The sequence below is a fragment of the Nansenia antarctica genome (assembly GCF_963989245.1).
Source record: "Nansenia antarctica genome assembly, chromosome: 2".
NCBI lineage: Eukaryota > Metazoa > Chordata > Actinopteri > Argentiniformes > Microstomatidae > Nansenia > Nansenia antarctica.
The window spans coordinates 24,233,912-24,248,351 of NC_137675.1; the positions used below are offsets into that span (position 1 = coordinate 24,233,912).

Sequence of the window (14,440 nt, forward strand, 5' to 3'; positions counted from 1 at the left end):
TAAGTGTCCAGATTCCTTTACATATAAGACATAACCTGCTGGTTCATGTTAATTATGGCCCTGTATTTGTGTCAGGTAAGTTGTATTATGTGGGGTGTTGTCATAAGAAATCTATTGATGATAATTAATGCCATGCATTTTTTTGTTCTGAACTCATCTGAACTAATTAGGCTCTTTCTACTCTCTTTCACCTCTTCTATAGAGGTCAGGATGATTCCAGTGGGAGAGTTCCGGAACTTTGCCACAGAACAGAACCCTCAGTTCCGGGTTCTGAAGCCATGGTGGGACGTATTCTCTGAGTACCTCTGCATCTTCATGCTCATGATCGGGGTGTTTGGATGCACTTTACAGGTAAAACAAACTTTCAAACCAACGACTAGTGAAACCAAACTCATGATTCTCTATGTCGTTAGGCTGGGGGGGAAGGGGGGTGGGGGGTGGAAGGGTTCCTTCACCTGCACTTGCTCTATATACCCATAGGTAGCTACATATCAGCTAACGATAATGGCAGTTGTGCACATTAAGTTGATTGTTTTGTTCACTGATAAGTCAGATGTGATGGAATCGAAGATGAAGATGAAGAATGAAATGTCAGGAATCAAAGCCTAAGAATTTTACTCTCTTACACGTGTGTAATGTCAGAGCAGTATGCAAAACCCCTGTAGTATGTAATATTGCAACAGCAGCACCGGAAGTAAATAGCTTACAGGTATGTACTGTGTGATGACAGTTGGTAATTGCCTGTGGACTTGAGGAAGAGTCCTTATTCCACTAAACCTCCATTGGTATTACAGAGCTATTACTAATGTACGGCGTGACAGTCAGCACTCGAGTTGAGGGGGGATGAGGGGGGATGGCACCCCCCCTGAAATAAAAACAGTCAAAATCATCCCCCTTCTAAAACTGCCATCCCCCCTTTCCATCCCTTATGTCATTTTATCAATGACCGTGGTATTACTGCTATTTCCACATTTAGTTTTGCGCATATTAGTGAAAATACTATGCAATGACATTTTTACCAAGTCACTGAAGTCACTGACGCTGTGGGGATGCTAAAATTGTCCCCATATGATAAAATCCACCATCCCCCCAGATTTTCTTTTACAACTTGAGTACTGACTATAATAGTATAATGCGGTTATACCTGGTGAATCATCATAATGTCGCATTCCAAAAATGTTTTATCAGGATTGACCTCCCAAGTTAGAGAGATCAGAGACAGTGTAACTTGGCTCTGGTCTGACCTAGATACAAACAAATTCAGATCACTGATTCCTAAGTCTTTCAATGTGTCATCACACCACCTGATTTTGATCATTGTTTGAAGTCAACTGGAACAGGACACAGGACAGAAAAGGAACAAAATTAGTGCATTTCCGTTGGGAAACATAAATACTTGGATGTTCCACTATCTGTCCTTTCCAATAACACTCTGCATCTCTCTCTTTCTCTCTCGCTCTCTCTCTCCCTCTCTGTCTCTCCCTCCCTCCCTCCCTCCCTCTACCTCTATCACACAGCTCACACAGGAGAAGATCTCTTGCCTTCCCAGCCACTTCAGCAGCCCCACACCAGAGGCCATTGACTGCAGCCACATCATAGGGCACGGGCTCAACGAAACAGCGACGCACAGCTTAGTCCAACCTAGCAGCCCCATCATCCGGGAGGTCTTCGGACGTAAGAACAACCTGGACATCCACCAATATGTGTTTGTCAACCATTACTGCTACGAGAGGGCCGTCCACTGGTATGGCAAATACTTCCCGTACTTGGTGGTCATCCACACCATGATATTCATGGTGGCCAGCAGCTTCTGGTTCAAGTTCCCCGGGACGTCGTCCAAGATCGAGCTCTTCGTCATCATCCTCGGGAAGTGTTTCGACTCGCCCTGGACCACGCGGGCACTCAGCGAGGTGTCGGAGGAGCGCGGGGAGGAGAAGATGGTCATATGGAGGAAGAATACGATGTCAAAGTCGTGCCCCGACGGGCCGGCCGCGGACGAGGAGACAGTGGGCCTCCTCCGGCAGGCGTCCACCAAGTCCAACACGGAGAAGAAGAGCCCGGAAGCCCAGCCGGCCGCCTCCCTCCTGGACAAGAAGGAAGGGGAGCAGGCCAAGGCTCTGTTCGAGAAGGTGAAGAAGTTCAGGACGCACGTGGAGGAGGCGGACCTTCTCTATCTGATGTACGTGGTGCAGACGTCCCTCAAGGTGTTCAAGTTCCTCCTCATCACCATCTACAGCGCTGCGCTGGTTCCCAACATTGAGATCGTGGTTCGGTGTTTGGTTCCTCCAGAGTTGACGGGCTTTGACATATATTGCTGTAACCATAATAAAGCCCACCTCTTCTCCAAGCTGGCCTACTGCTATATCTGCTTCGTTGGAGTTTATGGACTCATATGTGTCTATACCCTCTATTGGCTCTTCCATAGACCTCTCAAGGAGTACTCCTTTGAACACGTGCGTTTGGAGACGGGCATCAACGACATCCCGGACGTCAAGAACGACTTTGCTTTCCTGCTGCACCTCAGCGACCAGTACGACGCCCTCTACGCCAAACGCTTCGCCGTCTTCCTCTCGGAGGTCAGCGAGAGCCGCCTCCGCCAGGTCAACCTCAACCACGAGTGGACCGCCAAGAAGCTCCGAGCCCGCCTCGCGCGGAACGCCAGCAACCGCCTGGAGCTCCACCTCTTCATGCTGCCGGGGTTCCCCGACACCGTCTTCGAGGTCCCCGAGGTGGAATCGCTCAAGCTGGAGCTCCTGACCAACGTCACCATCTCCTCCAGCATAGCTCAGCTGGTGTCCATCCAGGAGCTGTCGCTGATCCACTGCCCTGCTAAGCTCCAGCTCGCGGCACTGAACCACCTGAGAGAGCGCCTGAAGGTGCTGCGGCTGGCCTTCGAGGGGTTGGAGCAGGTCCCCATGTGGATGTACACCCTCAAGAGTCTGGAAGAGCTGCACCTGACCGGGCCTCTGACCCACGACCTCTCCCGCAGCGCCTCCCTGGACTCCTTCCGCGAGCTCAAGGCGCTACGAGTCCTGACCCTCCACAGCCAGCTCACCAAGCTCCCCCCCAGCGTGGCAGACGTGGCCACCCAGCTCCAGCGGCTGTGCATCTACAACGAAGGGGTGAAGCTCCAGGCCTTCAGCAGCCTGAAGAAACTCACCAACCTGGCGTCTCTGGAGCTGGTGGGCTGCGAGCTGGAGCGGATCCCCAGCGCGGTCTTCAGCCTGGCCAGCCTGCAGGAGCTGGACCTCAGGGAGAACAAGCTGACCACGGTGGAGGAGATCCTCAGCCTGCAGCACTGCCAGCGGCTGGTGACCCTCCGCCTCTGGCACAACGCCATCAGCTACCTCCCCGACCACATTAGCAAGCTGCGCCCGCTGGAGCTGCTGGACGTCAGCTGGAACAAGCTACGCAAGCTGCCCTCCAGGCTCTTCTACTGCACCAAGCTGAGGCACCTGGACCTGTCACACAACCAGCTCACGTCTCTGCCTCCGGAGGTGGGCATCCTTCACAGCCTCCAGTTCTTCTCGGCCTCCTTTAACTCTCTGGAGTCTCTCCCCGAGGAGCTGTTCTCCTGCAAGAAGCTCAAGACGCTGGCTTTGGGAAACAACTGCCTGCACTCCCTGTCCCCCAGGGTGGCCAACCTGGCCCAGCTGGTGCGCCTTGAGCTGAAGGGGAACCGTCTGGAGTCTCTGCCTCTAGAGATAGGGGACTGTCCCCTGCTGAACCTCAGTGGTCTGGTGGTGGAGGACAGTCTGCTGGATCTCCTGCCGTCGGAGGTACGAAGCAAGATGACTGATAGCTGAAGGATATCATGGTCCTCTTGGATGGCTTTGAAGCTCCAGGGACAAAGGAATAAAGCTTTTTTTAAAGCCAACTCCTTAAAAACTATGAGAGGAGAAGTTTAACTATGGTCTCTATGGAGACACACAGCCTTTTTTTAAAAAAAGGCTATCTTTATACCTGTAATGCCTCAGCAAAACAATCATTAGCAAATGTGACACATTTTAGTCGATTTTAGATGTTTATGAATACAAAGATCTGTCTCAAAAATGTTCATTGATAAGTTGTCATTCTTCCAATCCATGTCATTGGGACTACAACTCTTACATCTCTCTTCACTTAGGCAGTTTGTTTTTTCTCCGGGGCCGGGGGGGGGGGGGGGGGGGGGGGATCGGTTGACATTGGGGCCATGCACATGAACATGGCCTCACAGCATAGGTATGTTTACATATTATAAGTTAAAGTTGACAGAATAATTACACTGTTTGATGAATTAGGAAGTGAGGAGAGGGAATGTGGAAGGATACGGGACACAGGGACATTATCTGCATTATCAGTTTTCCACTCTCCTCAAAGCTTAGATCAGCTCTTTTATTTCATGGGCAGATAACGCTTCTTAGTGCTGACAGAAAAATATTTCTGAGATCTTTTTATGAGAGAACTTCCAATATGGAATTCAAGAAGGCTGCAACACAGACTGAAAGAACTTCCAGCCCCGAGCCAGGGATGGGCAATGAACTATCCAGTATCTTGTTCAGCAGGTTTAAATTCTGTGAATGATTGTGATTTAGCACAATGGCCCCTCTTTCTCCCTGTCTTGGACATGTGACAAAAGTAGAGAAAGTTGAAATAGTTTCAACCCAGTGAGTCCAAGGAGTCTGACCTCCGTTTTTTTTTACTTGTAATGTGACCTATTGAACAATGTTTTGGCATTTTTGGTGATGATGATGATGACATATTTTATGTTAGCACCTACAGTGGGCTATGTGATACACACACAAAGTGAAATGTGTGCTCTTGCTCTCTACTACCTGGCCAGCATATGAATCACCTACTTTTAAAAAGCGAAATGGCATTCAGCTCACGTTTTTATCAAAATTTACTTGGGGTGGATTCACACCTGTAATTTGGTCCGATTCAGACTGGTCCGATTCATAATATTCTACAATGTTGCACTTGGACCTGGTTCTATTTGTGTTCACACTGCAATCTTGACAGAGCAAACGATCTTCAGGTCTGCTGTGGTTCTGAATACGCCCCCAACACTATGTGCTTGCTAACAGTTTTGTGATTGGTCAAAATTTGCAGCGTGTCAATCAACTTTTGTTGATTCTCTATTGTCATTTTCTGTTAAAGCAAAGCGACATAATTGTGACCAGGTTACCACAGAGTTTACCATCAATGTCTAATGCATTGTTAGTGTAAATCCACCCTTACATTGCAGTGAGTGCATACATTTGTCAGTATATATGGTCCTGACAGGAATCGAACCCACAACCTAAGCATTGTTAGTGCCATGCTCTACTGACTGAGACACCTAGTGCTATAGTATATAGTCTACAGTAAATGAGGGCTAAATTTGCATGAGTGCATACATTTGTCAGTATGCTATATATGGTCCCGGCAGGAATCGAACCCACAACCTAAGCATTGTTAGCGCCATGCTCTACCGACTGAGACACCTAGTGCTATAGTATATAGTCTACAGTAAATGAGGGCTAAATTTGCAGACAGCTGTCAAGGTATACTGAGAGTACCTCCAGCTGGTACTTAGTAGTTCACACTGTTGTCCTATATTTGCATAAGGTCTTAGGGCAACATCATTTACGGTTGGCACATTTCTAGACAAAGGACTAGGAGAGTCTTGGCAGCCTGGTAAACAGCTTGGTAAAAACATTTGTGATATTTGAGCTGGTAAGGATTTGCATAGTCATCTAACTAGATTGGACAGCCTTTCAGCCAAAGCAAAATTCTGTGGAAGGATTTCGTGCCTAGTCATGTCCCTACTTGTGTCTCCATAACAAGGGCATCATATCAGTAGATCCAGGGCCATACTTCTGACACACACAGGCCTAACCCACACTCCCACACACGCAGGGCTAGGCCAATGGGGAAACTTGCACCGTCCCTGCGGTGGGGGAGAGAGAAAGAGAGAGAGCGTTAGGGAGAGAGAGAGGTGGAGAAAGAGAGAGAGAGAGAGAGAGAGAGAGAGGAGAGAGAGAGAGAGAGAGTGAGAGAGAGAGAGAGAGAGAGAGAGAGAGAGAGAGAGAGAGAGAGAGAGAGAGAGAGAGAGAGAGAGAGAGAGAGAGAGCTCCCAGTGGAAATTTCCAAAGGTGCACAGCGAGGTTTGTCACACCAGTGTGTCGACGGTATGCATGCACGTGTCCTGTTCTGCCAATCATTTCCTCTGCTTTCACCATCAGGCTGCTGCTGCTGCTGCAGAAAGTCAGTTAAAGCCTTAAAGTGTGATTTGGGGCCGAGCCTAGTATATGCATAGTTGCATATAGTGCATATATGCATAGTATATGCATAGTTAGGCACCGGGTGTGCTTTACAATGTAATGGGGGTTGCCTGTTTCTGTGTCGAACCGCCAATACACCACCAGTACAGATTTGGTTACAGGTTATAGATTTGTGTGAGTGTTTTTTTTTTACATTTTACTTTAGCAGACACCTTTATCCAAAGTGACATACAATTTGAGATTACAGAGACAAGCCACTATCTACTAGGCCCCCAATACCCTGTGGTCATGGCATGACTCATGGGTACTTCAGATTAAATAAATCCTTTGCATGGTTCATTGAGCTCTTTGATGTGAGCTATCAGTTGGTGTAAGAATGGCACACAGGAATTATACTTGTGCCAGGCCCAATAGCTCCGTTTTATAATCCTGCTGTTTGGAGTGCTGACTCAACAATTATATTACGGTACATTTTTGGCAAAAACATTAAGTAAGTGAATCATCTATCCTCAGTCACCATAAGAAAAAGTAATCTATGCTATGACCGGGGACAATTGGCAGTTACAATGCTAGAAGAGTGCCAACTTTTTTATTAATAAAAAAATATTATGAAGAAACTGTACATACAGTGGGGTAGTGGGGATGAGGAGGTCTTTAGGAGGGACAGTTAAGATGTAGTAGTAATAAACTATTGGACAATTGGATCTAACACACAGCTTTGAATGGGTGTCATGTTTGTTGGTGTATGTGCCAGCCTGCCAGTAGGTCTAGTCATCCTAATGCAATATTTATTACACAAATAAGTCTGAGCTCATCTCTGTGATGAGGATACATGTGACCCTCAGCCCAGTGCCAATTCCTCTCAATCCTCTCATGGCAATTAGGTCGGGATCACACTGGACGCCCGTGTACACGCGGCGCGCGTGCGTGGCGGAACTGCTGCGGCTCTCACTGTTGCGGCTTCCCTACTGGCAGTGTTGTGTTCTGCGGCTCTAACTGCGGAGCTGCTACTGCCAGCCCTGTCTTTGTACATTGAGTTTTGCCATGGGCTGTATGGATGCTCTCACCCGTTAACATGGGCTGTATGGCTGCTCTCACCTGTTAACATGGCTGTATGGCTGCTCTCACCTGTTAACATGGGCTGTATGGCTGCTCTCACCTGTTAACATGGCTGTATGGCTGCTCTAACCTGTTAACATGGGCTGTATGGCTGCTCTAACCCGTTAACATGGGCTGTATGGCTGCTCTAACCTGTTAACATGGGCTGTATGGCTGCTCTAACCTGTTAACATGGGCTGTATGGCTGCTCTAACCCGTTAACATGGGCTGTATGGCTGCTCTAACCTGTTAACATGGGCTGTATGGCTGCTCTCACCTGTTAACATGGGCTGTATGGCTGCTCTCACCTGTTAACATGGCTGTGTGGCTGCTCTAACCTGTTAACATGGGCTGTATGGCTGCTCTCACCCGTTAACATGGGCTGTATGGCTGCTCTAACCCGTTAACATGGGCTGTATGGCTGCTCTCACCTGTTAACATGGGCTGTGTGGCTGCTCTAACCTGTTAACATGGGCTGTATGGCTGCTCTCACCCGTTAACATGGGCTGTATGGCTGCTCTAACCCGTTAACATGGGCTGTATGGCTGCTCTCACCCGTTAACATGGGCTGTGTGGCTGCTCTAACCTGTTAACATGGGCTGTATGGCTGCTCTCACCTGTTAACATGGGCTGTATGGCTGCTCTCACCCGTTAACATGGACGCTGAAATGAAACGCACACACGCTGCTAAAGTTGACGCTTGCGCTGTAAACCGGCCCTTAGACATGCCTTCCAGCAATGTATTTGATAAAAGTTATTCTTTGTGTTCAGCTGTAGGACACAAGTTACTCAATTATGTAAGCTATTGTTGTGTTTGCGATCCAGAACTGATTTGAGGTTTCCTAACAGGTGTGATTATCTCATATTGACTCATCATATTACTTCACCAGGGTAAATATATGTGGTACAAGGCTTATCGTAACCATGTATTGAGTGATGTAGTGGAGGGTAAACCCAAATACACTCAGTTTACCCACCTTTTCTGAAAGGTCGATGTTATTTGCAGTATGGTTTACCTAACCCACCCATTTAATCCATGGTGTTAAGGGTATACCCACCTGTTTTTTTTTTTTTACCACTGCATCCCTTTGTAATGAGTCACCAATCCCAGGCCGGCATAATAGGGAGTTCATAAAGGCTTGTCACCAGTTGCCCCCTCGCTCTACTGAATCATAGGGGGGCTTTCCATACATCCATTCATACGTTAGGCAGGCTAAAGGTGGTGTTGAAAAGAGGTGAAGGACGTGAAGTCTCAGTCACTACTGTTAACAATCATTCAGTATTTCATCCTGACGTCAATAGGCGCTAAGGCGAGGTGGAAAAGATTAGTGTTTGTGTTACGCACAGTGCATCCAACTGTCACTTCCTTCTTAAAATGGAAGTACAACTCACAGCTAAGAAGGGAAGGGAAGGGTCTTGGATTTTCACAATTCTGTCATGCTTTTTCTCTTATGAGACATTCTTCTTCTTCTTCTTATTATTATTATTATTATTATTATATATTATATCAAAAGCATGGGCAGTCTACCAAATTCTAAATGTAATTGTCTGTCTATTTGTCTGTTTGTTTGTCGGTATGTCTGTCTTCTGGTATTTTTATTCTGAAGCATTGTTCTTTATTGCCGAGCAATCCCCACTCTTATCTATCCTTAATTGTCAAGTGTTTGCTGAGGGTGAGTTTAGAACTGGGACACGCCCATCTTTGTTCTCTGTGGAGTCAGTGAGCACTACCTAGTGGCCTTGGTAATGTATGCCTGGTGGTTGTGTGTGCAGGAGTGTTTTGGATAAGCCTTTTGTGGATTGGGAACAGGTGTGTCCTAACATCTATAGTATTAGGACTCATAAGAACTAAAGACAGACAAGGCTTTCCATCGCTTTGTTTTTCTTGTCTCTGGTGCTTTTCATTTACCAATCAGGTGGCGCTGCTCTGTCTCCTCCTGTAGGCTACCACCTCAGGCCCATTCCCTCAGACAGCAGTATGGCCGTTTGATTAATCTATGTATCTGTTACCATAGCTGCGTCAGTTTGCATATCGCTGGCACTGCCTAAATAAACCCCAGGAGGTATTCCGACGGTCTCTCTGGCTACAACGGTCTATGCCAAGAGGATGAAGGCAGGCAGCACATGTAATGTGACTCTTTTGTTGCAGGTATGACAGGTAAAGTGGAGCTTGTATCAAATAATCAAACAAAACCTCTACTATGCCAGTGTCCTGAGTCTCAGGGACTTGGGCAAACTGGACCACTCTTAGCAACCAAACAGGGCCTTCATTCAGGCCTGTGTGTCCGGGTCCAGATAGGGTGACCTTACGATGTTTTTCCTTTGCAGTGCATTCCATTGTAGTCATTATAAATGTCCTTGTTGACTCACCTTGGACTGCACTTGAAGTGTTCTGTTGAGTGATTGTGAACGATACAATGGGCAATGTTTATTCAGTGAGGCCTCACTACTGTACCCAGAAGCTGGGGGTAGTTGTGTGGCTATTAGAAATGTTTTTAACAAAACTCAAAATATGATCAATAGCATTATTGATTGTATTTATCATGACAGGTAGGCAAATGTATATGTAGAGGTACCTATAGGTTATGATGTAATGAGCCTCCTTAACTTTGAGGATCTCCTGCCAGCGGATCTGAATCTCTTAAGACATTTTTAGAAAATGGTTAGCTGTATTTAAGGTGTTCATAATGACACCTGTTATTAATAGTTTTCCCCCACCTCCTTGGCTCAATAATCTCTAAGCAGCGACCTCTTGTGGTTAGAATTAGAACCGCACTTAGAGAAGCTCTGATCTCACTGTAATCCATCTCTGTCCAGTCATACCTTGTTAAACATTAAATAGTGTTTATTGTCAAGATTCTGAAATAACCATAGTCACAATTCCCATCCATTCTAGTCCCACCTACTACAGAAATTTCAGAACAATCAATTCCAAAAGAAGACAAAAAACAAAAGACCAAGTTAAACACTTTATTTTGTGCTTCAAAAGTGAATACTTAATATACTAAATATCTGTATAAATAACATCCAAAATATCACAATAAATGTAGCTATTATTCCGTTCATAAGGATATTTAAATAAATAAATCTATAATAAAGATAATAAATCTATAATAAAGATAATACATCTATAATAAAGACAAGTTTTCAAAATACAAAACACAACTATGCAAAGCAATCATCATGGTACAACCATGTCAAATTTCATAAAGTTTTTTTTTTTAAATCACAAATATCAACAATAAAATCTCTTACACAATGAGGACGAATGGTGCTAAAATCATTACAAAACACAGAGATAAAAGCTATTTACAAGTGTGCACTCCCAATTCAAGTGGGAAAAACAGAGGTATCTGTATCTTCTGGTTTTACTATCTACGGTAATTGCACTGTGCAAAGAAGGGGGTCCACACCCACGCGTTCACCCATGTACGGTATGCTAGCTGCCAAGACAGACGGTACCACAATCGACCATGACCCGTTTACAAAAAAAAAATCATTCAAGTCATCCGGTTTGAGATTAATAACACTGAAGGGAAGGGAGAGGAGAAGGCCAAGCAGGCCTCCTCCTATAACGGGGAGGGGGGCTGGGTGAACAGGCTAAACTGTTTACTCTCCAGTAGCTCCAACATGTCAGGGGCACTCGAGGCCCGGGCGATGTCCACCGCCGTCGCCCCGCTGGTGTTGGGGTGTTCCAGGTTGGAGAGCGGCGCCAGGAACGCCACCACATCCCTGTAGCCCTCTCGGATGGCGATGTGGATGGGCAGGGTGCCGCCCTGGTCCGGCGTGTTGACGGACGCCCCGAAATCGACGAGGACGCGCAGGGTGTCCAGGAAGCCCGTGCGGGCCGCGTCGTGAGCCGGGGTCACCCCGCGCCGGTCCTGGACGTTCGGGTCGGCGCCGTGCTCCAATAGCAGACTGGCCACGTTGGAGTTGCCCATCATCATCACCTGAAGAGGAGAGAGAGAGAGAGAGAGAAAGACCGGGGGCCTCATTTATAAAAAAAAGTACTTGAACGTCATCTTTGACTTTCACGTAAGCACAGTTTTCTAAACGGACGTAAGCATTATTTATAAAACGGGCTGAGATGGTTTAAAGTTGGGTACGTGCTTCCTTCTATAAATACCAACGCAGGTAAAATGAACGCAGGTGAATGAGGCTTGTATTAACGCCCTGTGATAGCGACTCAATTATAGCGGCTGAATTAAGACAAGTGCTATAGGGTAGGCGTTCGTCTGGAAGTGGGAGAGGGCAGTCTGGGCAGAGTAGGGTGGCTTCTCGGTAAGTTGCATTTGTAACGTTTGATCATGACAACTAACCAGGCACATGCTTATACTCAGTAGGCTACTCAAGTTGTAAAAGAAAATCAGGGGAGGTGGTGGATTTGATCATAAGAGGACAATTTTAGCATCCCTTCAGCGTCAGTGACTTCAGTGTCAGTAACTTGGTAAAAATGTCATTGCATGTGACCATGTGTGCGTGCCCCCTCGCACCTTGAAATAGCAGTAATACCACGTTCATTGATAAAATGACATTAAGTATGGAAAGAGGGGGGCGATTTTGACTGTTTTTATTTCAGGGGGGATGCCATCCCCCCTCAACTCGAGTGCTGCTTATACTATAATAATATAATGGTCTTATTCTTATCAGGTGGTCTTATTCTTATATGGCTGCTCACTCCCTGACACCGGAGAAACTCCAGGTCCGTTGTGGAACGCACTAGACATGTTGAAGGGGAGAGACAGCTACGGAGGGATATAAAGGAAGACTGAAATACAATCATAAACATCAGTTCCTTTTAAATCTTGAATTAAACTCATTTTCTCGGCTGATAACAACATCGTTAATTTTATTACGAGCCACTTGCATGAATTACACTAGGCACTGCAGTGCGGCTCACATGCCTGTAATAACTCCGCATAACCAGTAGGTAATGTGCGTACGCAAGTTGAATACTCGACGTCGAGCTACGATCGTTTCCACGATCAAATTGACTCACGTTGAAATTGTATAAATCACTACGTTGACGTGGTTTTCTACGTACGACACGTTTTCTACGTACGACACTTGTTTACCCTCGTTCAGAGCAAGAGAGAGAGAGATCACTGGAAAAATACTGCCCTTCACTTTATGTTCTTTTAACTTATTAACATAGTATAATTATAGCCTACGTGGGGTTTCTGCTACTACCTTATACATAGTATACATACTAGTATTGTAGTAGTAATAATAATAATAATAATAATAATAATAATAATAGTATTAGTATAACAGTAGCCTACCTATACAGCTTTTAATTTGAAACAGATAGCGGAAGTGTTGAGTTAAATAAATGTCTCTTGACATATTTACAGATAGACATTGAAACTAGTGTCCAGTACCAGTCAAAAGTTCGGACACACTTCCCCCGTTCAATTGAGGACGCGGCAGCGCGAAAATAATCTGTTGATAGTCATACTGACATCATACCAGCAACGTACAGTATTGAAAATACGGAATACATTCAATTGAATGGGAAAGTGTGTCCAAACGTTTGACTGGTACTGCATGTTACTGGTATGATGTCAATGTGACTATCAACAGGTCATTTCCATGTTAACGCTGCCCGTTAACATGGGCGCCGAAATGAACACACGGTGGTACTGAGGTTGAGGTGCGGTGTTATAGACTATAATAAACACCGACATTCTATATTGATAGAAATCATTTGACACAAGTGATCTGGGCGCCAGGTAAAAAAAAAAAAAAAACAGTAACCATTCAATGAATATGGACAGGTTTGGTTACCTGGAGGGCGGTCTTGCCGAATTCATTGAGTGTATTGGGATGCACCCTGCACTCGTCCAGCATCCTCCGGACCTCCTCCGTGTTCCCCTTCGCTGCGGCAGCGGTCAGACTCCTGCCCGCATCTTCCTCACTTAGCACCATGGTTGAATGGCTTTCTGACTTTCTGTAACAAAATGCACAGCAGAATAACAACTATTAAGATTACTGGGTATAAACTGGGGCAGGAAAGAAAAGGGTTAGGTTCAGACATGTTGTGAACTTATCATTCAAGCAACGTTAGCTTGTTAGCGTCAGCAGGCTAGCATTGTCATTGTATCCACCGGCTCAATGTCGGATAATACATTTGCTGATGATGGTCAACCACGTTGTATGTAATTGGGAATGAGTTGAGAAATATGCTAGAAGTAAATGATGAATTATCATGGGGTAATGCTAGCCAGGGGTCTCTAAAAATGTAATAAACTCCCACACTACTACTAGCGAAAAGCTTTTCTTACCGTGTCTGTTTTGATAGGATCTCGACCGTCACTTGCTCTTCTCTTCTCTGTCCTTTCCCCAAGCGAACCAGTGACTTTTCAAATAAAGCACAACAAATAATGTTTAATAACTTTGGAAGCGGCAGGACATTTCATTTGCGCGCTGAGAGCAACACTGCTGTGTACCCAACCACAATATACAAACATTGGAGAGAACAGATCTCCACCAATCAGAGCTCGTAGAAAGGGTGCTGCCACTCTAAATATGGTAAAAGGGGCGGAGTTACAACCTGGTTGCTACCGTATCACGGTGGCAACAGCCCTCGGCCAATAAGGACACCGAGCGTAGAAGGCGGGCATTTTTGCGGACGTTGATGTCTTCAAAATGCAGTTCATTCATATTTCTGACATTTGATAGTACATCTCCAAAGCCAGGTAGAAAAAGGCGGGTTATTGAACAAATCGTCAGATACTCCTTCACCATTTCCGCGATTTGACAGCTGACAATTATGTAAACAGTTGAAATGACAATGAACAATCAATAAATTAATAAAACACTACCCGTAGAGAAATGTTTTACAATCCATAATTTAATATAAACATTTTAACAATCAAAGAAACATTTAGAAATCCGTTAAAATCTTGAATTGAATCTAATATTCACAATTATATCAATAGGAAATACAAGCAATACAATCATTTTACAAGGCATGCACAACCTTGAACATTAAGCAGAGAAATTAAGTAAAATTACAGTTATTTTACAATATATAAATGCCATTTAGCTGACATTTTAATCCAAAGCGATTTACATTGGAGTGAGTGCATACATTT

General features: G+C 45.4%; 2 protein-coding genes across 2 annotated transcripts; one reads left to right on the plus strand and one right to left on the minus strand.

Annotated features, from left to right (window-relative positions):
* Positions 1-210: 210 nt before the first annotated feature.
* Positions 211-3,806, plus strand: LOC308151075 (volume-regulated anion channel subunit LRRC8E; the record flags this gene model as incomplete). Its single annotated transcript, XM_080523888.1, has 2 exons — positions 211-351; positions 1,518-3,806. 2 exons carry the CDS (start codon positions 211-213, stop codon positions 3,804-3,806), a joined length of 2,430 nt encoding a protein of 809 aa, XP_080380014.1.
* A 7,106-nt stretch (positions 3,807-10,912) lies between these two features.
* Positions 10,913-13,271, minus strand: cdkn2d (cyclin-dependent kinase inhibitor 2D (p19, inhibits CDK4); the record flags this gene model as incomplete). The annotated part of the gene is made up of 2 exons (XM_080522870.1): positions 10,913-11,293; positions 13,131-13,271. 2 exons carry the CDS (start codon positions 13,269-13,271, stop codon positions 10,913-10,915), a joined length of 522 nt encoding a protein of 173 aa, XP_080378996.1.
* Between the last annotated feature and the right edge of the window lie 1,169 nt (positions 13,272-14,440).